This window comes from Lampris incognitus, chromosome 6 (assembly GCF_029633865.1).
Source record: "Lampris incognitus isolate fLamInc1 chromosome 6, fLamInc1.hap2, whole genome shotgun sequence".
Lineage (NCBI taxonomy): Eukaryota > Metazoa > Chordata > Actinopteri > Lampriformes > Lampridae > Lampris > Lampris incognitus.
Window position 1 is genome coordinate 54629953 of NC_079216.1, and position 27206 is coordinate 54657158.

At 43.4% G+C, this 27206-nt stretch overlaps 1 protein-coding gene across 4 annotated transcripts in view; it reads right to left on the reverse strand.

Moving 5' to 3' along the window:
- mical3a (microtubule associated monooxygenase, calponin and LIM domain containing 3a) overlaps positions 1-27206 on the reverse strand; it is a 111376-nt gene that overhangs the window by 52374 nt on the left and 31796 nt on the right. For all 4 annotated transcript variants that reach the window (XM_056281174.1, XM_056281173.1, XM_056281172.1 and 1 more), the window contains exons 2-16: positions 23201-23611; positions 22272-22479; positions 21967-22083; positions 21714-21815; positions 17602-17757; positions 17019-17119; positions 14954-15211; positions 11478-11593; positions 10915-11041; positions 10043-10136; positions 8641-8788; positions 4831-5027; positions 4478-4596; positions 4283-4354; positions 3925-4101 (exon numbers count right to left, since the gene is read on the reverse strand). In XM_056281174.1, the coding sequence (XP_056137149.1) occupies positions 3925-4101; positions 4283-4354; positions 4478-4596; positions 4831-5027; positions 8641-8788; positions 10043-10136; positions 10915-11041; positions 11478-11593; positions 14954-15211; positions 17019-17119; positions 17602-17757; positions 21714-21815; positions 21967-22083; positions 22272-22479; positions 23201-23479 (2271 nt within the window). In that variant the 5' untranslated portion in view covers positions 23480-23611. The remainder of the gene's footprint in view (positions 1-3924; positions 4102-4282; positions 4355-4477; positions 4597-4830; positions 5028-8640; positions 8789-10042; positions 10137-10914; positions 11042-11477; positions 11594-14953; positions 15212-17018; positions 17120-17601; positions 17758-21713; positions 21816-21966; positions 22084-22271; positions 22480-23200; positions 23612-27206) is intronic.

The window sequence follows — 27206 nt, forward strand, 5'->3', positions numbered from 1 at the left end:
AAAAGGCAGGTGAGTGGGCAACAAAACAGCAAGCTTATAACGGTACCTAGATCTGCAGTAAAGCAGGGAACCTAGGAGGGATGCTTGAACTGGTTCTTAGCTCTGAGCCCATGTAAGAGTATAGTGTGTGTGTGTGTGTGTGTGTGTGTGTGTGTGTGTGTGTGTGTATGGGGGCTACCAGGCTAGCATGGCTAACCATACCTGCTCCCCTCTGCTAGGCAGGGTCTGACACTTGACTCTTTCTTTATAGCGAATGCTGAGCTGCTCCTGCTGCTGAGTGCGTCTCTGAACCAGGGGAGGAGAAGCAAGCAGGAGACACCATGATGAAGTCACACGCACATATCACACACTGTCTCTGCAGCCAAGTGACTGCACCAAAAACACACACATGCACACACAGATGCATATGAACAGCCTCACTAACACAGACTCCCACAATTAAGTTAACAAAACAAACTTCCACACTTTCAAACTGTTAGTGTGATTACCCCAAACCCCCATACAGCATAAGAGATGTCCATAGATAGGGGTGCAACAGATCATAAAATTCACGGTTCAGATCGTATCATGGTTTTGAGTCACGGATCGGATCATTTTTTGGATCAGCAAATATAACTTTGCTTTCCATTTATTCTGTGAAACACTTGAAGCAAGGAAGTTTTGCCCATGGTCTTAAATGAAAAACAACATTCAAGATGTCCAACGTTTAAGTAAAATCTTAGAATATATAAAATATTTAATACTCAATTGTTAAAGTGCAATATGAGGGCATGATACCTTCTTCCTTTAAATGATGCAAGAGATTTTTCAAGTTCTTCCGCCCCTCTGCTAGCCGTCACTGTCATTGTGCTTTTTGCACCACGAGCATCCCTGAGATTCAACATGCCATCTTCACGTGAATACACAATGTTTTTTTTGTGTTTTGTTTTTTTGCATAATCAACCAATCATTGCATTGCAACCAAATACAGCACGCTTCTGTCTTGTCTATCTTTTCACTGCAACTCTGCATCAAGAGTTAGCGAATTATCGCTTTGAAAAGTGACAGCGGTAGTAAAACTGTATTCCAGTACGATGGTTAAATTTTGCAATTAATCCATGGTTCACATGCGTGCCGAACCGTGGGGAGCAATCCGCATAGCTCACGGATCAACTATGTTCCATTACACCACCATCTATAGGGGTCAACTTAAAGGGTTAGCGTTAGTCTAAGCCCCATTTTCCCATCGCTGGGAGTCAAACCAAGGGACGGGCAACAAATTCTTTTAAATTGATTCAGGGTTGAGCAAACTCGCATCAGCCGACTGCTGCAAACTAAGCTGCAACGTAATCCTTTGGGGCAATAGTGCTTGCAAAATATTGTCCATTAAAAGAGCTCTTTTTTTTTGGCACTAAGAGGCTCAATGTTAAGAGAGCCATCTAAGGAGCGTTAGCCACAGTATCAATCATGAATTTATATAAATATAAATCTATTTCTAACCCGGAGCAGAAGTCCTGCTCTGTAATCCCGCCAGGAGTGAGTTTTTTGCAGGAAAGCAGTGGAAGCATGGGCGAGTTGGACAGAAGTGCAAAAAAGAAAATGCAAAAAAGTTCTATCATGGGCGTCCGGGTAGCGTAGCGGTCTATTCCGTTGCCTACCAACACGGGGATCACCAGATCAAATCCCTGCGTTACCTCTGGCTTGGTCAGGCGTCCCTACAGACACAATTGGCTGTGTCTCTGGGTGGGAAGCCGGATGTGGGTGTGTAACCTGGTCGCTGCACTAATGCCTCCTCTGGTTGGTTGGGGCGCCGGCCTGTTCGGGGGGGGGGGGGGGACTGGGAGGAATAGCGTGATCCTCCCACGTGCTACATCCCCCTGGCGAAAGTCCTCAGTCAGTTGAAAAGAAGTGGCTGGCGAATCCACATGTATCGGAGGAGGCATGTGGTAGTCTGCAGCCCTCCCCGGATCGACAGAGGGGGTAGAGCAGCAACCGGGGCGGCTCGGAAGAGTGCGGTAATTGGCCGGATACAATTGGGGAGAAAATGAGGGGAAAATCCAAAAAAGGAGTGAGTTTTTGCAGGAAAACAGTGCAAACATGAATGAGTTGGAGAGAAGTGCAAAAAATAAAACGCAAAAAAGGTCCATCACTGCACTGACTGTGCAGGTATTGTCTTTTCATAATGAAAGGCATTTGTAGATATTTCTCAAAAAATTCCAAATCTGTTGGTGCTGAAAAAAAAAGCTCATAGAAGTGGAGGTTAATTTGCCGAGCGCTATTGTCCTGAAGGACTACATTGCAGCTTGGTGCACACCAGTTGGCTGATGTGAGCTTGCTCGATACTGAATCAATTTAAAACATTCTGCTGCTCATCACTCGGTCAAACCCCCAACAATAAAAAAGAGGGCTTAGGTTAAAAAAAACACCAGAGTTTCCCTTTAAGTTAATCGAGAGCTAGTTAGACGGCCAGTCTAAGGGTTAGAAACAGACTCTCTAATGGAAGGGGACAGTCCACACTTTACCTTTCTCCATGCCGGGGCAGGGGTCAGGCGGACTGGCTCGTTCAGTGGGGTTGGGGGCGGGGAGGGGGGCAGAAGGCGGTCCAGATTGGGCAGAGACTCCCCCTTTGTGGTCAAATAAGGATGAGTGACAGCAAAAGCACCACATAAAAGGCCAAGCCGCCATGCAAGCCACCATGAGTCATAGTCATGACCCACGATGGGGGGAGAGAAAGAGAAAAACAAAAATAGAAACAGAGAGACAAGTGAATCATAAGTAGACACAGAGTCATGCTGTTTGGAAAAAAGAAAAATGGCCGACTTGGTTCAAAACCAGACGGAAATGACAAACAAGTCATGAGGAAACCATGCAGAGAACAAAGATGAGCACAATACTATACAGTATGCAGTCACCAAAAAAATAACTGAAAATACTATAAGCAGAAAAAGAAATTGTCATGCATAACGCACATGTATGACAGAAGCGCAGAAACTAAATCCATTGTTTGCTAATCCTTCCCGTGGAATTGCTCTACTGTGGCAAATGGTAGCAGCATTACATTATCCAATATAGCACACAGGCAAATGCCGTGTTAACAGGAGAACATAACCATTATTTAGTTACATCTCATCAGAGCTTAAAACTTTATTTTGTGACTGGTTGAATTTAACGCTGCATCCTTCCTTTTTCGGGAAAAAGAAGTTTTGACGTATACATAATACACACTGATAATATGCACAGCTTTCATGACTGATTTCTCTTAATGTTCTCCAAAAACCCTAAAAAGATGCACACCATTCAGTATGCACATAAGATCTTTAATTTAGCACAGCGCTGAGAAGACCTTCCGTTAGCTCAAACAATAGACAGAAGCTTTTGTTCGGTCGGACATCATGTCAGATGAAATAACTTCGAAACACATGGTGAGAAGAAGTATTCTGGAACGTCAATAGTTGAGAGTTGTCCTTTCCTTTACGTAAACAATAGCGTCTTGTGTTTCTCTATCCCACACACCCCCTCCCACAGCCCGAGCTTTGCCGGTCCCGAGTAGTTAGCAACCCGTAGCTCTGCGAACCTCTTCACCCCAGCTGACAGTATGAAACCACCTACTATACCCAAGAACAATACCCCACCAATACAGCACCACCAATATTAGCATTCTCCACCTCAGCTCATTCATACACTGGCCCCAGACCCGTCCACCATTAGACTTGAGATTCTGTTATATCTACAGTGCATATGTTTCATAGTATTTAATATCAGATTATGCACAATGGTATTTACATACAGAAAACGGATGATGTCCATATTGTCCGGGAGATCTGAACACCACAATCAACCCCCGCCCCCATACCTCCATCCTCATTAGGTAAAAAACTCACTCCGAGCTTATAACTAAATGTCCTCATTTCAATTCTAAACAGGAAAACATCACTCTCAGATTACCTGTCTTTTGAGGCCTGTGGACTGGGCAGGAGCATTCTCCTCAAATTTGGCAAGCAGCTGGGTGGCCATGACTTTGACCTTGTTGTGGTTACCCACTGTGGCAGAGTCCATTTTTCTCTCCGACAGGGCAGTGGAGGCTGGTGGTCTATCGTCACGATTCGTTCTAGAAACCTCTTCCTGTGAGAGAGCAGTTGTCGGGTTGAATTTAATTCCTAACGTCTCATTTTAGTTTGTAGCTGTCAGTTTACAAATCTAATCTGGAAAACTTTTAAATAGATTGCCACCAATTAAAAAAAAATACTGATGTTAACAATCCTAAACTTGATATCTAAAAGGCATTCCTAACAGTGCCACTCACATCTTCAGAATGGCCAGCCTGGCTGGTTTTTCGCCTCTTCCCTAAAGTGTCAACTTCCTTTTCTTTTTTGTCCTGTTGATGACATGTCATGGGTTACTTCAAACCATAGAGCCAGACTCTGACAACAATAATGAAAAATAATGGAGCTGAGGGGAGCCCCAAAAGGTGACCATGGTCACATTTTTAGATTCTGACCTTGGGGTTGCGTTTTCTGGAGATAGCAATACTCTGGCCAAGCTTGCTGAAGAAGGAAATCGGAGATTTGGTGCTAGCAATCAGCGCTGCCTTTTCCTCGGGACTCAAGTTGAGGTTATCTGAACAAACAAACCAATATGGAAAAGATAAACATTTAGAGAGTTAAAATAGAAATGAAAGCGATATCACTTTAAAATGCCCTAAGGTCTGAGTCACCATGTTTTATCACAACTCCTGAATGAACAGTATGTTTACAATGAAAATGACCCAAAAAAAATAATAATAAGGATTTGGCAACACCCCCAAAAGCAAAGTTATGAAACAAGACAAACTATTGTACTACCCGCTCTCACCTCCAGGAGGCACTGTGTCCTTGAACATCTCATAGAACTGGCTGAGGTACATGACCATTGACAGTTTGTCTGGCTCCACCACAGAAGACATCTCCTTGCCCGTCATGCAGGGTGAGATGCCAAACTCCTTCTCTGCCACGTCGAAAGCCAACTGGTTGTTCTTCTCTTGATTCCGCTCATCCAGAGAGTCAAAGTCACTGAGGGAGAGCAGAAAACAGAGAGAAAGAGCGGCGCAATAAGGGTCAAAATGAATACGACATCAAAAAATAAATAAATAAATAAAATAAGAAAAATAAAGTATACAGCAAAGTTACCTAGAAAGAAAAATATGGGTGCTTAAATCAACAGTGGACCCGAGCAGATTTTGTTAATGGGGTAAGAGCTGCCGGGATGGCTTCTGGCTATCGCTAGTGAACCGATTTGGATAAAATTGATGTTGAATCTGAAGATGCTGATCCTGAATTACTTACAAACACTAATGATGAAATATTTCTGTTTAGTAAGTTACATATAGGTGATGTTTCACAGCACTAAAAGTTCAACTGGAAAGGCCATTCAAAATGGCTTACCAATATAGTTTTAACTTCTCAAATAGCCCATTTAAAGCTAGAATGTGGGACTTTTACATATCAAATTAATGTCTGGGAAATTCAAGCCCTTGTCCAATCACCGCTAGGTAAATCTCTCTGTATTTCACTGGGGCGACATTCCCGCACTGAATTCTCACACTGGCACACCGGAGGTGATGCGTAGTGATGCGTTTTATGTCAACCAGCAATGATTGCTTTCCCAGAGCTGAACTTCCATGTGATGAAAGCGTTCGCATGCCTCTAATTGGCTTGCCTTCAGGGCTTTCTGTCAGAAGGTTTCTGGGCTTAGAATCTATGTCGGAAAAACCTAAGAAGCATCCAAGAAAAGTTTCTGATGCTCCAGAGAAAAAAGAAACTTGATGTTCAAAGGAAGGATTAAAGTCAACAAAAAATAAAAAATAAAAAGAAAGCAATCGACAGCGAGGACAAACACAGATAACCATTGGTGTAGCTTTTTCTCATCAGAGAGCGTTGAAAAAAGAGAAGTAATAACTGTCACTGCCAGAAGGGGGAGGAAAAAAACTTCTATTTAGGCTTAGGGTGGTGAGTATGAATGTTTGGGAGGACTGGAGAGAGTTGGAGTTTATGGGTAGTGGTTGGAGGTGTCCTCAGTCCACCACCAGATCGTCTGGCGGAAGACTCAGTCCGCCGCCAGACCCCTGTTGACAGCGGACTGAGGACACCTCCAACTCCTGCCCATATCCTCCAACTCCTCACAAACCAACACCTCCAACCGCCTCCCAAACCTTTATACTCACAACCCTAACCTTAACCCTAACCTAACCCTGATGATTGAAAATGGGAGGAAGTGGAGGTGTCCTCAGTTCGTCGCCAGACTCTTGGGTTTAAATGCATTAGGGCTAACACATCACATTAGAAGCAACCTTCCGTTTAGTCCACCCCCCCCAACCCCCAAAAAATACATTAGATGTAATGGCAATGGTTTTTGGTTGTGTGGTGGGAAAAAAAAGAGCGAGAGAGAGTGCGAGAGAGAGGGATACCGTTTATTCCATTAGTGTCTTCCTGACCTTCCTTTTAGTCCACCCCACTAACCCCCCCCAAAAAAGACATTAGATATAATTGCAATAATCTGCTTTTTGGGCGTGTGGTGAGAGAGAGAGAGAGAGAGAGAGAGAGAGAGAGAGAGAGAGAGAGAGAGAGAGAGAGAGAGAGAGAGAGAGAGAGAGAGAGAGAGAGAGAGAGAGAGAGAGAGAGAGAGAGAGCAAGAGACAGACAGCGAGAGAGAGAGAGAGAGGGTGAGTGACAGACAGGCAGAAACATTTCACATAGCACTTGACTATGCTTATCTCCCTTCTAAGAAAGGCAATGGGGCAGAACTTCCACCAGCACCACTAAGAAAAGGTCAGGCAGGACACAGACACTAATAGATTGTAATGCTAATTACCTTGTTGCCTCCAGAGAATAACAGTCCACAGAAGGCAATACGGATGGTAGCTGTGATGTGGGAGGGGCAGGGGTGGGGGAGAAGGGACTCCCTTGAGGGACCTGAGGGGCTATTGTGACTTGAGAGCCGTCACCTTTTTATTTCTCCCCAGTGATATACGAACCTGGACCAAGGCCTCAACCAGACAATAAACGCCACTGGCAACCAACAAACACTGTCATTAACACAGCGAGCAAGCCATTCCCTGGACCTCAGCAGTCTTCTTAACCCTTTCGCAGTTACCATCACACAACTTGCTTCAGAAAGTTCCCAATGAGGTGTCGCTGACATCAAACCATCACCCAGAAATGTGGGTGTCAACTGATCTGAACTTTGAAAATCAAACGTGTCCAGTCCTGCTTTCAACGGCTCAGAGTTACAAAAAGTAATCTGATCTTTTCTCCCATCCACATCGGACTTGGAGAAAGCTGTCCAAGCTTTTGTTTCATCGAGACCCAATTACTGTAACTCTGTGTTTTGGCCTCGGCTGTAAACTATCAAGATGTGCAACTTGTTCAGAATGCAGCAGCCGCACTTTATAACCAGGACTAGAAAGAGAGAATTTAACAGCCCCGCACTGACTTGCATGTTTTACTCTGTATTTCTGTGCATGTGACAAATAAAGTACTTGAACTTGAACTTACAGTTGATTTCAAAATTGATGTTAAAATTTCACTTATTAGTGGTTTGGTTCCTGCTTACATTTTATTTTGATTGACATAGTATTATTCTTGTTGTGTAGTTGTGTAAAGTAGATGGAAACATTTCTTTTGAAAAGTGCTGTACAAATCATCATCATCAAGCCCTGTGATGCAAGTTGGTAACATTCAAATTATCTGCTAAATGCTAACTCTCTTGTAAGTCACGCAGTGCATTTACATGATGTTAGAAAAAGTCAATTTATTGTGTTAGTCCGACTAAAACTGGACTTTTAAAATACATGTAAACGTGTTAGTCCGACTGAACTCGTACTAAATCAAATTTCTCAAAGTCGGACTAACACACCTAGATAATGCTGTTGGAGATCGATTTACTCTGGCACGTATACACTTCAATCGGCCCCAAACTGGCCTAGGCATTCTGCGCATGATCCATAGTTCCTGTGCAGCGGTCTTTCACCCAAAAGTCGAACAGCGTAGTATCAACAGTATCAACATGGCGAGTGCTAGAGCAAGAACCACGCATTTCTGGACAGACGAGGAGACAAACTTTATGTTGTGTCAGCTAAAGGAGTTGAATATCCTAAACTACATAGATGGAAGGAGACGTGAAATGACGAACTATTTAAGAAAGTGGCGGAAAAGTTGGACGAAGCGGGATTTAAAAGAACCCCCGAGCAAATTCGTGTTCGGTGGAAGCACCTCAAACACGCCTACTACTAAAGGCCTGCTAACTTGTTTGTCGCTTGTTTGGTATGCGACGCAGTAAGTCAACCGGTAGAAGGTCCAATAGCAACCAGCCGAAAGGGAGCATATCGCCACCTACCGTACCGGGGTCAGACATACTTCCGTCAATTAATTGATTCTCCCCTGGTTCTTGTGTACTGGGACAACAACAGTAGTCCAATTACATGGCCAAATCGAGCTATAACCATAGCTTGACTTAACTGTGCATGTAAACGCAGTCACTTGGATTAAAGTGTATGCAAAATAGGTAAATGTAATCATTATCATTATTTACAGAACAACAAAAGAAGTGAAGTGGAAATTAATTTAAAGCACAAGCTGAGCTGTCATTTGTGTGTGTGTGTTGCATGCATTTCTTTCATGTACTCACATGAGATCCGGCCTATATCGGTGGATGAGGGCACAAAGGGCCAGACCACTCTTCCAAGACATAGTCAGATCCGTTACATTAACATTCCTATATCCTTCTGTCTGCCTCTGGCACCAGTTCAGCAGTTTACTGGACCGAGCTACCGATTCTGGTGATAGGAGACAGAAACAGTCAGACAACCTGCTAAACAAGTATTGCACTTTAAACAAAGCCTGATCACTGCTTAATAAAAGAAAGGGAAAAAAACACAATGTAAACAAACCCATTCTGAAAGCACACTACACATCTTTTGCTAGGCAATCACGAGGCCTTTGTTAGGCTAGGTTGAGCACAGAGCAGCAGGGTGACTTCAACAGTCTCATCAACAATGTTAATCAGACCCCCCCCCCTTTTTTTTCCTCCCCAATTGTACCCGACCAATTACCCCACTCTTCTGAGCCGTCCAGGTCGCTGCTCCACCCCCTCTGCCAGGCCGGGGAGGGCTGCAGACAACCACATGCCTCCTCTGATACATGTGGTAGTCGCCAGCCGCTTCTTTTCACCCGACAGTGAGGAATTTCACCAGGGGAACATAGCGCGTGGGAGGACCACGCAATTCCCCCCAGTTCTGCCCCCCCGAACAGGCGCCCCGACCGACCACAGGAGGCACTCGTGAAGCGACCAGGACACAGGACACATACATACATCCAGCTTCCCACCCGCAGACACGGCCAATTGTGTTTGTAGGGACATCCCACCAAGCCGGAGGTAACACGGGCATTTGAACCGGCGATCCCCGTGTTGGTAGGCTTTGAGATAGACCGCCACACCACTCGGACGCCCTGTTAATCAGACTTTTTAACAGTCTATGAAAGAAATTATGAATGGGGGGGCAAAAATGTTTTGCTGAGGTATAAAAGGGGTAAGGAATACATAATGAGAGGTTAGAAGCATTTCTTGGGAAACCTTTAAAACCGTTAGAAGTGACAGTGACCTTTACTGGATATTCTGAAAACCAGTGAGACTAAATGAAAATACATCAACAACTGAGTTAGTGCACGCTAAAGAAACTCCCACAGGCTGCATTCAGCCTGTTCACAGAAATTATTGTCATTCCACTATTCAAACGTACAATCGTCGGCTCAACATGGTTAAAAACCGTTAGGAACCCCCGGAAAGCCACACCATGCATTTAGACTCCATGTTACCTCGCAACTGCTTGTCAAGCAGGCAATATTCTAGAGTGAAAATAGTTCATTATTAGACGTCACAAAACCATTTCTGGTAAAATCCTAAAATTTAACAAATAGAACCAACAATCAGTGCCTTTATGTCTGTGGGTTCTTTTTTTAATGATCAATCTCATGAAACTGATTAGAACTGCCATTCACCAAGATGCAACAAATACATAAAATAGACGAACCATTCCGGGTCAACTTGGGTGTTGATGAGTTGATCACATTTTCAATCTCAAGGCGCATCTCCCTGGGCTCTCCTGTGTCAACGAGGTGCCGTACCTAAAAAGCACAGATGAATAAACAACCTGCGATTAAGAATCTGCGTGAATTGCGTCATGTGTGCAGGAAAAATTACTGAAGCCTGAACTTAGTGTGAGTCTGATACCACAGGTTGTTTCCCAAATTGTATACAAAACCAGCCAAACACCCCCCTCCCCCCCAATTGTACCTGGCCAATCACCCCGTGCTCTGAGCCGTCCCAGTCCCTGCTCCACCCCCTCTGCCGGTCCGGGGAGGGCTGCAGACTACCACATGCCTCCTCCGATACATGTGGAGTTGCCAGCTGCTTCTTTTCACCTGACAGTGAGGAGTTTCGCCAGGGGGACGCAGCGTGTGGGAGGATCACGCTATTCCCCCCAGTTCCCCCTCCCCCCTAAACAGGCACCCCAACCAACCAGAGGAGACAGTAGTGCAGCGACCAGGACACATACCCACACGGCCAATTGTGGCTGTAGGGATGCCCGACCAAGCTGGAGGTAACGTGGGGATTCAAACTGGCGATCCCTGTGTTGGTAGGCAACAGAATAGACCGCCACGCTACCCGGATGCCCCTCAAACACATCTTTTTAGAGTCAAGTCAAGTTTATTTATATAGCACATTTAAAACAACCACAGTTGTTATAGAGGTTATCCTTCACCTTGTCACTTCTTCTTAGTATTCTCTTTTGGTCTGAATTGATTGTTTACATTGTTTTTATTATTATTATCATTATAATAACAACATCAATCGAAATAGTAATATTGATGTAATTACATGACAATTAGCCTTCATACCCACCTGGTTGGGCCTGAGAAAGTTAAGGCTTATGTTGGGATATCTGGTTGTGGGATCCACGCTGTACTGACTAAAGTTCTTGCTGACGTTCTCTGGTGTGGTCTGGGGCAGCAGACGGTATATACTCTCCCTATAGTAATGAGGAAAAAAAAGATTTACAATAATCTAAGATAATATATGATGTAAAGAGTCGAATTCTGTCCACTGGGAGTAAAGATGGTGGAAAAAGTATGGCCTTGGAATATGAAACTATGCTGAAATGGTTTTAGAAAGTATGGGAGCTGCCGTATAAGAGAAGAGCCACATTCCATTCTGGTCTTATGTCAGCCTCTTATCCCATTAGTACACCCAGAGGTGGGACCGATGCCTGCGATCCTGCACGAGGCCATTTCCTTTTAAAGCACTCAGAGATAAAAGGATACGCTGAAGAGAGAAAACAAAGTGCGTGCACCAAAAATGTACGCGTGCATTTGTGCGCACGTGAAAAAAGTGTTGTGTTTCGACCGCACATGAGTAAGAGAGGTTTGAGTCAGAGTGTGATTGCGTTATAGTTTCCACTCCCTCACCTCTCAGCCAGTACCTCCAGTGGGGTGTTGCCCTGAGCCCAGCTCCGAACCATCCAGCCTGAGTCCAAGGCTGCCAGGAAACCTCGGGCAATGCCGGTGCCCATGGGCCAGAATGGCTGGAAACAAACCAGCAAAGAACATATGAAACAACCACATACTGTACTCCCGGAGGTGAGTCAGAGAGAGTTCATCGCCTTAGTGGAAATGGAAAATCAACTTTAAAGACCACTTTCACACCCATCTTTCATTTCAACAACAGCATTCGTTTCTCTGAACAATTTGTTGCCTGTCTGATCTCCTAGTTTCTCATTCTTGCTTTCCATTGTTCAGCTCTTCAACCACATAATGTAACGGTCAGATATTAAAGTTGCGTAGGGTGACTTCTTCATGGTAATGGCATTCAGTGCCGTTAATGCCACAGTTGGATTCCCAAGTCTCAATGAAACAAACCGTGTAACACGAGACCGCTTGGATGTGTATGACCGGTATAATGGCGTGAAAAGTGTAGGTGTGCACAGATAATGACGTGTTTTATGTGGTATGAAGGAGAGTTGCAAACACTCGGGGACTACTTCACGACCATGGAAAAAGCTGGAAACTCTGCTCTGCTGTTCACTTACCGTGTCAAAGGAAAAATCTGACGACAGTATGAAAGTAAAAAGAGTATGACGGGCAGCACGTCAAAACAATTTTTCTTGGGTCTGCATTTGATCATTGGAGTAAATTTAAAGATGAGCTGGAGATGAAAAGTAATCAGAAGCTGGCTCCTTTTCTTCAGGAGCAATAATGTCTACTAATCTTCTTTACTCGATATCTATATTAGAAAATGGTACATCAGCTTCTATTCATTTTGAGGCAATCCCGTGAGCGGGGTGCAGTTCTATCTATCGCTTATACCAGCCTTTCTCAACCGGGATGCCATCTGGCTTTGTCAAGGGTGCTGTCAAAAAAAATATTCTGATGTTGCTGACATAAAATAAATTGGAATTCCAAAAAGCGATTGCTGCATAACTTATGAAAATGCAGTTCATTAGCCGCCTCATACATCATCAAAATTTGTCTCATGTGCCCCTTTCCCCATCACACACCACAATGTCAATGCCGGGGTCAGCGTATGACTACGTAAATAGCCTACTACAGTGTTTTTTGTTTTCATTACTGTGCAATGCAGTACCAGAGTGGTATGTGGAGCAAACAAACTAGCACGGAACTTTTTTTGAAAAGAAAGGCTCCAGAAAGATAACGCTGAATCTGAGCCATCAGCTGCATTATTCAGTGGTGGCTCAGCAGTGAGGTTAGTAGAGGCTAGAAGCAAGACAAAGAAAAGACAGTACGATGACAACTACTTGTTGCAAGGTTTCATCTTTACCGGGGATCCATCATTCCCTCTCCCTATGTACCATGGTATGTGGCATGAAATTGTCAAACCAAGCAGAAGTTCCAAGCAAACTTAAAAGACACCTGACAACAAATCATCCATCACTAGCCAGCAAGGGTGCAGAGTATTTTAGTCATTTGAAAAGTCAACACAGCTGACCAGAGCAAGTGATGATGAAGTGTGCAAGTGTCAGAGAAAGCACTGGAGGCTACCTATCTAGTGGCCGAAACAGCAGCTAAGGCTAAGAAGCCACACGACTGCTGAGACGGTCATATTGCCAACATGCACAGCAATTGTCCACAAAATACTAGGCCCACAAGCAGCAAAAGACATCGCAAAGGTTCTGCTGTCAAGACAGTACAATTGGAAGGCAAATCAATGACACGTCTGCAGATATTGAAGCTGTGGGTTTTGTTTTTTTTTTGGAGGGGGGGGGGGATATCAGATCTAGCAGACAATTTTCCTTACAAGTTGACGAAATCAACAGACATCAGTGGTCATGTTCAGCTTTGGCAAATGTTCGATTCATAGACGGGGACCATATCACAGTGAATTTTTTATTTTGCAAACCAATGCCTAACAACACAACCGGAGAGGAGATTCATCATGTGACAACTGAGTATCTTGAACGGGGGGGGGGGGGGGGGGGGAATTACGTTGGCAGAACTGTATCAGTATCTGCACTGATGGGGCCTCTGCCATGATGGGTAGTGCCAAGGGTTTCATCAGTAGGGCCAGAGTGCAAAAATCCGAACATGAAAAATACTCACCGCTTCGTTCACTGGGAGGAACAATTTGCAAAGACGCTGCCGAAAGAACTTTAAGATGTGCTGGACAGAGCGGTGGACATTGTTAATTTCATCAAAGCGCAGCCATTGAAGACCCATCTTTTTTCGATTCTATGAGAGGAAGTGGGAGCAGAACAACATAGGGTTTTGCTACACACAGCCATTCACTGGCTTTCATGGGGGAAGGTTTTGGGCCGACTGTACGAGTTAAAAGAAGAACTCAGAACGTTCCTGATAAGACAGAATTCTACATATGGGGAGCTGATTGCAGATGCGTGATGGTACACGAAACCTGCATACTTGGCTGAAATTTTTAGGCATCTCAATTAATTGAACGCTACGCAAGGCAAAGAAGAAAATCTTCTCACCTCATCTGACAAACTATGTGGTTTCAGATCTAAGCTCACACTATCACTCCTTAGTGGAACAGGGCAGGCTTGAGATGTTTCCCTTGTGCAGTGAACATTCAAAGAGCAGAACACTTTCTGACCTTATCTCTGCAACTGGAAATTCTCAATGAGAGATTTAGTCACTATTTTCCTTCAGAGTCTTTTGCACAGTTGGACTGGGTCTGTGACCCTTGGAGTTCATGTGCACTGGAAAGCTGAAAAGACTTGCCACTGCTGGCACAGGAGCAACTGGCAGAGACCTGGGAGGATCGCATATTAAAAATAAAATTTCCAGACATGGCTTTGGACAGGTTTTGAACATCATTGGAGAAGGAGTATCCAATAGTTTCATGACGCGCCATTGCATTTCTGCTACCCTTCTCTGCAAAGTATTTGTGTGAACTGAGCTTTTCGAGCCTAACTTACATCAAGAACAAGTACAGGGTGCAACTGAAGACTGGACTGGGAGCTCTGTCTGCCTCTCACCCATCCCTGCCAGAATAGGGCGCTTGTGTGCAACGTCCCAGGCTCAGGTTATCCACTGATAGTAAGTCACATTACCCTGTCTCTCAATATCCACTAAGGTGTGTGTGTGTGTGTGTGTGTGTGTGTGTGTGGCGTCAGAGGGATGCGATGCAGCATGTATGTTTTTAATACATTTTAGACTGGGATGACTCAGGATTTTGCATACTTTTCAAGGGTGCTGTGACTGAAAAAAGGTTGAGCAACGCTGGCCTACACTATCGGCAATCCCGAAGGTTTGGAAAATCCTGCTATATAGCTTTAATCCGCCGAGTGAATGTAATATGAAATTCTCCATTCCAGTCTATTCCACAGTTGAAAGGTTTAATTCAAAAGACTCCTTGCACAAAGCAACACAATCTCAGATAGATATCTCAAGCAGCATCGAGCCCCACTCACCTCCAGCAGACTGTCTCCCACCAGTGCCACCAGCAGTTTATGGCCGTTGCGTTGCCGCACCAGAGCAGCGTTCTCTGAGGCGTACATGCAGGTGAAGTCAAACATGGCTACGTCAGGCTGGCCGTAGTGGTTGATGGCAAAATCCAATGTAGGCAGCTGGTGGTTGGTGGAGAAGTCGGCTGCCTCGCAAGCATAGGACAGCAGGGCAGCCTGGTCCACATTAGCCCTGGAAAGCAGCATCTCTGTGTCGGCATAGTCCTAGGTCGAAATATAAGAAAAGGGATTTAGATTAGACAACAACAAAAGAAACTACGATGAGAACGGGTGAGAGTGAGAAAGTGAGAAAGATTTTCCCTCTGGAAAGCAGACCAGAGGGGAAAAAAAGATATGAGAAGATGGACAAAGTTGGAAAAAGTAGGGGAAAAACAGAATCGTGCAAAATAAAGGATGTATAAAAATCTGATCAGATTGTCAGCATTTTTCATAAATGTCACGGAAAATTCCCATTTGGTGTCTTATAACAAATGAGACTCAAAATTGGAAAGGAAAAAAAAGCTCAACTAAATTGCTATGTCAAGGCCTGGTAAATGACATTCAACAACAGATTAATGGATTAAGCGCGCACAACTTGATTACTTATCATTATGTATTAGTTGGCAAAAAGATCTGCTATGTGAACTTCTGCCAACTTCATGGCCTCCTCAGCATATGAGGAAATTTGCCAGCAGGTCTGAATGTCAAAGATGTGGTTATTGCAGTAAAGCTAGCCTCCTTAGCACATGAGCGACATATAATCATTTTGAGGTCTCCAAAGTTGGACCAAGAGCTTCTAAAATGAATAACTGGCAGCAAAAGAGCACCGATGAATAGCAGGGCCACATTTTAAACTCTCAGCACAGTCAGAAGGTCTGAAGGAGCATTTGTTAAATGTGTGAACAAGCCAGCCCTGTAACCTTAACCTGGAATTGTTCTATATTGTGTTTATGAAATCAATTTAAAGTACCAATCTTAAATGCAACATTTTATTTAAACTAACTGACACACATGGAGGTAACTGCAGTGGAATTGACCAATTCAAATCCCAGACATCCATTCAAAATGAGTCACTAGTGCCATTATATCAGCAACATCCCGACGTCAAACAAAAAAACATGGTTGAATCCGGGTTTTACCTAATGATGTTATAGTATCTGTTGATAAAGGTCTTTCACAAGCTTGTTCTGTCATACTGGCTTGCTAGACACAACCTTGCTTCTTCAAAAACACCATTAACTGCCTTCTTCTCTCACATTAGGCAACTACGCTGACGACTTAAAACATTATCTGCCGTTTCATCTTCCCCAGGAAAGTCCTACCAGACAGTTGCCATTCAAATAAGCAACTTAAAAAGCATTAACAATTTGGATATTTCTGGATTAACTGTTGTCTTAAATACACCAGTAGCAGAAAGTATCAAAAAGGACATTTGTTTGCATATCAGTCTATGACTAACTTTAACTCCCATAGGTTACGGGGCACAGGACTTCCTTGAATGCTGCAGTGACAGGAGATCAACATCCTAAAACCATGTCAAATCAGAAATCCAAGTTAATTAGACTAGATTAGCACCTAGGAACAAATACTGCCTTTGGAATAATATCGTGATTTGGCCGGCAAACGCACCTAACACGTCATTTACCAGGCATTACACTGCACTTTCAGTAACCTTAGGAAATACCGTACAAGCCAAAATCAAAAGCCCTGAGAGGAGCTCCTAAAACCTTTTTCCTGTTTCCTGTGGAAAGCGACCAAGCAAAGGAAACTACAGCGTATAATGAGGACATAAAGTTTCATTAAGAGTGATGGAGTTGGCAGTTTGTTCCTGCACACTGTTGGCTTGGTAACACCATTGAAATCATGGGGGGGAGAAACAAAGACAAAAAGAAAAGAAATACAGACAGATATGAAAACTGACATCGACTTGCAACATGTCTGTGTAGCCAAGTGTGTACGTACAGTATTCGTCTTTATCAGAAAGAAATGGAGACAGAGGGATAGATTCCACAGGTGCCTTTGCCTCACTCACATGCAGAATGACTCCTTTCTCCAGCAGGCTCTGTTTTTTGGCGGTCATCACAAAGTAGTGCGTGTCATCCTTATAGTAGACAATGTTTTCCAGGTCAATTCCTTAAAAAGTCCAAAAGAAAGAACTACTGTTGAATTCATTCTCCAAAGACAAACACTCATTTCCCTGCTGCCACAGCACAGCTAACTGTCTCCTGACAGCGCGCTGTATATGGCATCATTAGAGGACAACAGCAGCAGCAATTATACGACTCAGAGCACAAAACCAAAGGCCCGGGGATACTGCCATGTCAGCAGAATACTGATGGCAGGCCTGGCATCAAACACAACATCAAGCATTTTGATTGGGAGAAACAACATTTTCAAAGCTTTGATCATGAGGCAGCTCTTTTGTTTTCCATTTTCTATTATTAAATTGCAACATCCACTTGCAAAACCCCAGAAACATGTTAACTGGCAGATTTTATTATATTCTCACTCTAAACCACTTGGTGAAATATACAGCAAATGTTCCTTTCAAGAACAAAATGCATATACTCAGTTACAGTTTCCACTTAGCAGAGCTACGCTGCCGTTTGTCTGACCTGTTGCTTCTCGGAGGTCCTGGAAGAACTTCTGATTGAAGATGAAGGCCACCCCACTGATCTCCTCCACCTTGGCCTCCGCTGTTGTGTTCCTGTTGATGAAATTGGCCGTGATGGCGATGGCCAGCTTGCCCCGAAATTCCTTACGCCTGAACCCTGAGAAAAGTAAAGTGGGAGAAGGAAGCACAACATGACCTCAGGGTTGAGAGTAGGAAGATCCAGATCATTACACAGACAATGAACCGTGACGGCGTGATCTTAAAGCGTCCCGAAAGAGCGAGAGAGCAAAAGTTAATCCTAAAAACAAATGAAGGGTTAAGCTTGACTCTCCAACCATATAAGAAATTACACTCATTTTAAATAAAAAAAGTAAATACGTGATGTTTCAGTCTTTCAGATCTTCATCAGACACGAGGAACAATCCAAATGACCACCAAGTCTGCCGAAGGTCTGAACAATCAAAACGTCACGTGCTTTTACTCGTTTTATTAGAATAAATTGTATCTTTCCATCCATTATCCAAGCCGCTTATCCCAATCGGGGTCACGGGATGCTGGAGCCTATCCCAGCAGGCAGTCATTGGGCAGCAGGTGGGGAGACACCCTGGACAGGCCGCTAGCGGCCACACACACACACACACACGCCTAGGGACAATTTAGTACAGCCGATTCACCTGACCTACATGTCTTTGGACTGTGGGAGGAAACTGGAGCACCCAGAGGAAACCCACACAGACACAGCGAGAACATGCAAACTCCACACAAGGTTGGACTACCCCGGGGCTCGAACCCAGGACCTTCTTGATGTGAGGTGACCGCGCTAACCACTGCGCCACTGTGCCACCCTAGAATAAATTGTATTTTTTTGTATATGGATAGTATCACGCTTCATCCCTCAGATTCTACACACAGTTAAGCAGCACCTCTAATTGTTTTTTTTCAGCACAGACTTTTACTGACAATCCAAAGAACAAAACCACATTTTCTATCACGTGACTTCTATCAACTCCTCTCGCTTTCAAACAATATCCCACAGTGTGAACACATACATCTTGAATGTAATCGTGTATCATCGAAACATAAACAAATTTCCAAAAATGTCAACCTTTGTGAGTGTAGTTCATGGCTATCCCATGGGGAGCCTTGCTTCCTCTCATTGATGTAACAGGCAGTACAACAGAAAGGGGTCAAGGTCGTCTACCCCACAGGGTGTTCATAACAGCCAGTGAAACTGCGCTTGAAGCATATTCGCTTATTCAGGAAACAGACTTCCAATTAACCAGTTTCTGCTCTGCTCTACTCTGCTGAGGGAACAACCAGAAGTACTCCCTTAAACTTGGACCGAAAGCAGTAATTAGATTTATCTGGCCGGCTCTAAAAAACTTTAACATGGCATTATTAAAAAAATCAAGCAACATTTTTTCATCCCTTTTTGAAAAAAAAAATGTGTAAACGACTAATATTGTGTTTTTTGATACCTTCATCCTTAACTGTTCTCTATTATTTCAAGAGCTGTGAGGGAGTGATCTAGCTCTCATTAATATTCATGAGCCGACCTTTGAGTGACAAGCACAAAGCATAATTAGATGATTTGATGTGATGACATAATGAGTATCAGGAGAAAAAGACCATCTGAGAGAACTAGGGGGAGCTCTTATCAAAACAGAAAAACTGAATTCTACTTTTACACTTTTTTTAGTAGACAATTAGGGTAATAAGTAATATTAGAAAGCGTCAGTGCTTAATTTCAATCCAAATTTAAGATGGATATATTCATTCATTATCCAAACTGCTTATTCTGTTCTCCGGGTCGCGGGGATGCTGGAGCCTATCCCAGCAGTCATTGGGCGGCAGGCGGGGAGGACACCCTGGACAGGCCGCCAGGCGATCGCAGGGCCTAGTAACTACAAAATTACACCCACACGTGGAAGTGTAAAAAGACTAACGAGACTAACGTATTAGTGAGAAATATTATAAGATGTCCAAATAGGGCTGTACTGGAGAAGGATCATAATGTCTCTTGTTAAACCTCCAAAACTGGCAAAAATCCACACACATATCGATATATATACACTCACCGGCCACTTTAATAGGCACACCTGTCCAGCTGCTCGTTAACGCAAATTTCTAATCAGCCAATCACATGGCAGCAACTCAATGCATTTAGGCATGTAGACATGGTCAAGACGATCTGCTGCAGTTCAAACCGAGCATCAGAATGGGGAAGAAAGGTGATTTAAGTGACTTTGAACGTGGCATGGTTGTTGGTGCCAGACGGGCTGGTCTGAGTATTTCAGAAACTGCTGATCTACTGGGATTTTCACGCACAACCATATCTAGGGTTTACAGAGAATGGTCCGAAAAAGAGAAAATATCCAGTGAGCGGCAGTTCTGTGGGCGAAAATGCCTTGTTGATGCCAGAGGTCAGAGGAGAATGGCCAGACTGGTTCGAGCTGATAGAAAGGCAACAGTAACTCAAATAACCACTCATTACAACCGAGGTATGCAGAAGAGCATCTCTGAACGCACAACACGTCGAACCTTGAGGCAGATGGGCTACAGCAGCAGAAGACCACACCGGGTGCCACTCCTGTCAGCTAAGAACAGGAAACAGAGGCTACAATTCGCACAGGCTCACCAAAATTGGACAATAGAAGATTGGAAAAATTTTGCCTGGTCTGATGAGTCTCGATTTCTGCTGCGACATTCGGATGGTAGGGTCAGAATTTGGCGTCAACAACATGAAAGCATGGATCCATCCTGCCTTGTATCAACGGTTCAGGCTGGTGGTGGTGGTGTAATGGTGTGGGGGATATTTTCTTGGCACACTTTGGGCCCCTTAGTACCAATTGAGCATCGTGTCAACACCACAGCCTACCTGAGTATTGTTGCTGACCATGTCCATCCCTTTATGACCACAGTGTTCCCATCTTCTGATGGCTACTTCCAGCAGGATAACTCGCCATGTCATAAAGCTCAAATCATCTCAGACTGGTTTCTTGAACATGACAATGAGTTCACTGTACTCAAATGGCCTCCACAGTCACCAGATCTCAATCCAATAGAGCACCTTTGGGATGTGGTGGACCGGGAGATTCGCATCATGGATGTGCAGCCAACAAATCTGCAGCAACTGCGTGATGCTATCATGTCAATATGGACCAAACTCCCTGAGGAATGTTTCCAGTACCTTGTTGAATCTATGCCACAAAGGATTAAGGCAGTTCTGAAGGCAAAAGGGGGTCCAACCCGGTACCAGCAAGGTGTACCTAATAAAGTGGCCAGTGAGTGTATATATATATATATATATAGTTACATTTATCATTATTACTGCATTATTAGCTTTTAGGTACACAATTTAATTTCTTTATATCACTTGAAACTATAAGAAATTTCTCATGACGTTTGCAGAGGTGATATAATAAATCAATAAAACATGGTATGAAATAGGGCTCAGCCCTGTGTTGGCCTGGCGGCATGTCCAGGGTGTCTCCCCGCCTGCCGCCCAATGACTGCTGGATAGGCTCCAGCATCCCCGTGACTCTGAGAGCAGGATAAGCGGTTTGGATAATGAATATATATATATAGCGTTTTTTTCCGAAACCGTCAATGGTGTTGTGAGTGCTCAACTAATGAGGAGCGGAATATCAACACGGATACAGGAAAAAAGATTTTAATACATTGCATTACAGGCCTGTTTCGTGCGTCTCGCACTCATCAGCTGCACTCACACTCATCAGCTGGTTTCGGGAAAAAACGCTATATGTGTGTGTGTGTATATATATATATATACATATATACACACAAACACACACATATATATATATATACATACATACATATATACATATACATACATACATACATTATATATATGTGTGTGTATGTATATATATATATATGTGTGTGTGTATGTGTGTGTGTATGTATATATATATATATATATATATATATATATATATATATATATATATATGGGTGTGTGTATATGTATATGCATATATGTGTGTGTGGGTGTGTGTATATACAGCGTTTTGGATTTCATAGCTCAGCCAAAACACTAGTGGTAAAATTAGTTTTATATTCATGTGCCACGCAAGTATGTGTACTTGCCTTGTAGGGTGTTTCTCCTCCCATCTGCCCCAATGATGACATCAAACTCCAGCTCATTGACAGGGTGTGTTCTGGGGTGGACCTCAGCCCTCCAGCCTATCCCTAAGAAAACATGCCAGGTGTAATGAGACAGACATGAGTCAACAGGGTAAGCGAAGGTTGTCATTAACAGAGAGCTGCTTGATTAAAACACACATTCCTTTCCTTTAATTTTTAATGGAATTGCCTAGCTGTTGTTTGAGAGGCAACATACTTTCATTTTCCTGGTCTTCAGGGGGCTCAATTAGACCCTTAAACTCTACATTGACGTGGATTTCGATGCCCAGGAGGAGAGCCACCTTGAGCAACATCAACTGAAGCTGGCGAATACCTTCAGTACAGAGAGAAAGAAAAAAGACCTATCAGAAATGCATCACTCACGAACAGGCGATATGGCTACTGAGAGGTCTTTTGTGTGACCCTCTTTCAAAAACATATTCCACAAAATTACTTTATTCAAGTAGGCCTTTCAAATTCAAATTCAGTAGACATATAAACACAGGCAAGATGTCAACTTACTGATATGATCGATCGCACCAGCACAGAATTTCCCATAAAACTTTTTAGCTCCAAGACCCCTGAGGTCCTGAATGGTGAAGGGCCAGAGATGAAGCACGTTATTTCTAGAGAAGGCATCTCTCTTCTCAAGCAGCACCACTTTGGCTCCAAGAAACCCCAGCTCGATGGCTGTACGTAGGCCACATGGCCCTGCACCGATGATTAGACACTAGGAAGATGAAGAACAGAGGATGTCACAGGGTGATAAGAACAAAGCAGGTAAGCACATAAAAAAACTAATCTAGAGAATGATCAGAGTAATTGTGGCTAGTTATCAATATGCATCAAACATGAGACATTAAAAAGTAAGTCAAATATTACAATAGGCTTAAAGCTACAATCCTAAAGATGGTCATTTCTGTTAAGCTAAACTATTCCTCTGGTTATATATGGTACTGAGTAACCCAAATTCCAAAGATCCATTTAAAATTAATCAGGTTCACCAGGGGTGTCATCTCCTCACTACCACCACATAACACAAAAAAACAAAAACAAAACAAAACCCTAAGCCTTAGGGGTGTAACAAAATATCGATACAATCGAGTATCGTGATATTATCTTTTGTGATACTGTATCGATTCTCAAAACTATATCGATTTTTAATTGTTTACATGTAAAGGTTCGTGACAAACATTTTGTGTTGTGTGTAACCCCACGACTGCTAGATAACAGTGTTGTAGTCTATCTTCAGCCATTTCACTCTTCCACTCCAACCCAACAACGTAAACTGAGACAGGAAGTAGCATAAGGAACACGGGCCTATGACACCGCAATATATCACCTTTCTTACAGTATCGCAATATATCGTTATATATTGAATCGTAACCACTGTATCGTGATACGTATCGTATCGCCAGATTCTTGCCAAAACACAACACTACTAAGCCTACCTTAGAGTTGGCACATGCACGGCCCTTCTTGTACTCCTTGTGGCTGGCCCGTTTGTCCAGCTTTGCCCAGAGTGCCTTGGCCTTCCAATAGTTGAGTCTGGTTTTAAGCTTGTGGTAGAAGACCCTGTAATCGCTGGGCTTGAGCTCCAGGTGGTCACACAGCTCCTGGAAGGCCTTGAGCGTGCCTTTACAAGTGCTTGCCTGGACAAAGTTGTCAAACAGGGCATGGGACTGAGCCACCCCATCTCTCCCTGCCCCGTTGACGCCTTTATCCCCCATGGTCCAGATTCACACAGGGCTGTGAGGGCCCTTCCCCCCCCAGGCAGGGGTCCCGGGGTCCAGCCCCAGCCCTGGATCCGTCTCTGTCTCTCGTATGGGGTGCTCTAACTGCCGGCCTCAAGCATCCTCATCCTGGTGGGAAGAGGAAGAAAGGGGTAATGGTAAAATGTACACGCTCAAAAGATAATTCAGCCAAATGTGATAAAGTTTTGAAACTGTATCATCGAGAACAGCATGATTTTAAACAGGAACGATAACAGGAAAGACCAGAAAGTTGAATCAGTTTATCTGGGCACGTTTACTGAGAGATTTATTCTATCAATAAACATTGTGTCCAGACAAACTGATTCAACTTTCTGCGATTTCCCTACCTGGATTATTGACCATGCATAAAGACGTAACAGGAAAGACGTATTTTACTTCACATTCAGAATGTCACCAAACACCACTTCAGGAAATTTTATCTGAGAGTTGAGTAGTCATGTCCCGTAAGTGCAGCATCTAGGAACACAGAATCCCTATCACTACCTCGTTACTTGTTCTATTAACTGCATCGCTGATATTCTCCAGCTTTAGAATGTTGCTAAACATTGTTATAGACCCACACATCAGGTTTCTCAGCATCACAAAAGAAATGATTTTGAGGTAACACCCTTGAATATTAAACTGGGCCCTGGATCCGTCTCTGTCTCTCGTATGGGGTGCTCTAACTGCCGGCCTCAAGCATCCTCATCCTGGTGGGAAGAGGAAGAAAGGGGTAATGGTAAAATGTACACGCTCAAAAGATAATTCAGCCAAATGTGATAAAGTTTTGAAACTGTATCATCGAGAACAGCATGATTTTAAACAGGAACGATAACAGGAAAGACCAGAAAGTTGAATCAGTTTATCTGGGCACGTTTACTGAGAGATTTATTCTATCAATAAACATTGTGTCCAGACAAACTGATTCAACTTTCTGCGATTTCCCTACCTGGATTATTGACCATGCATAAAGACGTAACAGGAAAGACGTATTTTACTTCACATTCAGAATGTCACCAAACACCACTTCAGGAAATTTTATCTGAGAGTTGAGTAGTCATGTCCCGTAAGTGCAGCATCTAGGAACACAGAATCCCTATCACTACCTCGTTACTTGTTCTATTAACTGCATCGCTGATATTCTCCAGCTTTAGAATGTTGCTAAACATTGTTATAGACCCACACATCAGGTTTCTCAGCATCACAAAAGAAATGATTTTGAGGTAACACCCTTGAATATTAAACTGGGCCAAATTCTGTTCTGTCCAAACAACTGCATGCAGAATACTTTTTGATATAAGCAATGAAAGGAGCAATTGATTTAAAAAAAAACATGTCATTTAAGGTCCAATATCCTTAACAACCTTTAACAGCCATTTCGACTTTCTAGGAATGGGGCTGCTAGACACAGGAAGAGAACTGAACCGTACAAATCCAAACAGGAAATATGCCGGGCAGCACAAGTGTGCACACAAAATCTAAGCACTCCAGACACACACTTCTAGAGGTAGGAAATAGGCATGTCACCGAGATAGCACAACGAATCAAAACCTGACGGTTTTAACTCAGAATGATAATGTTGAGGCAATTTAACAGCTTTGCTGCTGCAATATTTTAGCAGAACTGTTATGAACTATGGCAACATGGTGGCCCAGTGGTTAGCACTGTTGCCTCACAGCAAGAAGGTCCTGGGTTCGAACCCCAGGCCATCCCAGGTTCTTTCTGTGTGGCATTTGCATGTTCTTATTTAACGTGTATTTAATGTCAGAGAATTCTGATGTAATATTATAGCAGACACAATGTGTTCTTCCAGAAAAGTAGGACTTAAACCAAGATAGTGAAGCCAGCGACACCAAAATTACAATTTATTCTGTTTAATAATAGTATACAATGATCAATGGTGTCAAAGGCTGCACTGAGGTCCGGTAGTAGAAGCACAGAGTCCATAGCTAGTAGAAAATCGTTCACCAATCTGGTCAGGACAGTTTCAGTGGAGTGACGCCCTGAGAGCTGACTGAAAAGGTTCATAGTAGATAGTTTTCTTCTGTATGGGTTGAAAATTGATACACAGCTCTCTCTACTACTTCAGAAAAGAATGGAAGATTAGAGACTGATCAATAGTTATTAAGAGACCCTGGATTGAGGTAGGTTTTTTTTAAGTACAGGTTTAACCACAGCGGTCTTTCAACTGCTGAGAACAGTTCCAGTAGTAAAGTGATAAATTACCAATGTTTAGTATTGTAGATTCCAGAAAAAACCAGAGGTCTTTAAAACGTTTAGCTCGTAAAGGGTCAAGTAAGCAAGTAGTCAGGGTTTTTCCTGCATAGAGAATTACAAGGCAGCTGCCTCCGTCAAATTCCGTCCTACCTCCATCTCTCAACGAGTGTCTTAATGAAAAACACTATTTTCTATTGAGCGCTGCACTCGGTGGATTTGTCATTTTTAACTGCAATTGCGATATTACGCCGTCGCCAATGTGGTGGCGCTGTATCGTAATCAGCTCAGTGCACCTGTAAAAGCGCTGCCAAAACTGCCAGAGGAAAAAAAGAGCTGCAATTTTCCAGAAGTTTCCAGTTGTTAAAAGTGTAAATTAAAGCAAATGCTTTTATATTTTATTTATGTTCAACTACACTGCAAGAGGGCCTGTGTGAACTTTAAATGAAAACAATAGCTTATGTTATATTTGATTTAATTTTAAACAACTTTGCTGTTAAGTGTGTAAATCAACACATTAGCATTTATGTTGCATTTAATTTAATGTTGAACAGGGCACCTTTGTTTTTTAAATAAAATGTGATTTAATGTGATAAACTGTCATTTTCTTCAATCATAAAATTATTACAACTACTAAAATACGTTACTTGTAAAAGAAAAAGTGTTTACTTGAGCCAGTTGAAGGCACGGTACACATGCCCGTGTGTGCACATGATCAGGATGGTACCACCTCCGCCTTAATTTGAGCCAGGAAAAACCCTGGTAGTTGGTTTAGAAGCTGACGCCAGCTTAGTCAAAGTATCAAGAGAGACAGTCTCAAAAGCTGTAATAACAGGGACGATCAGTGACTCGTTGTATAGATGGTAAGACAGGATCTTGTGTTTCTGTCTTTGTGCATTAGTACAAATGCATATGCACACACACACACACACACACACACACACACACACACACACACACACACATATGGCCTTGTGATGACCTGGCAGCCTGCCCAGGGTTTCTCCCCGCCTGCCGCCCAAAGACTGCTGGGATAGGCTCCAGCATCCCCGCAACCCTGAGAGCAGGATAAGCGGTTTGGATAATGGATGGATTTGCATGTTCTCCATGTGTCTGCATGGGTTTCCTCTGGGTGCTCCGGTTTCCTCCCACCATCAAAAAGACATGCATGGGGGCATCCGGGTGGCATGGCGGTCTATTCCATTGCCTACCAACATGGGGATCGCCAGTTCGAATCCCCGTGTTACCTCCGGCTTGGTCGAGCGTCTCTACAGACACAATTGGCTGTGTTTGCAGGTGGGAAGCCGGATGTGGGTATGTGTCCTAGTCGCTGCACTAGCGCCTCCTCTGGTCGGTCGGAGTGCCTGTTCAGGGGGGAGGGGGAACTTGGGGGAATAGCGTGATCCTCCCACACACTACGTCTTTCTGGCGAAACTCCTCACTGTTGGGTGAAAAGAAGCGGCTGGTGACTCCACATGTATCAGGGGAG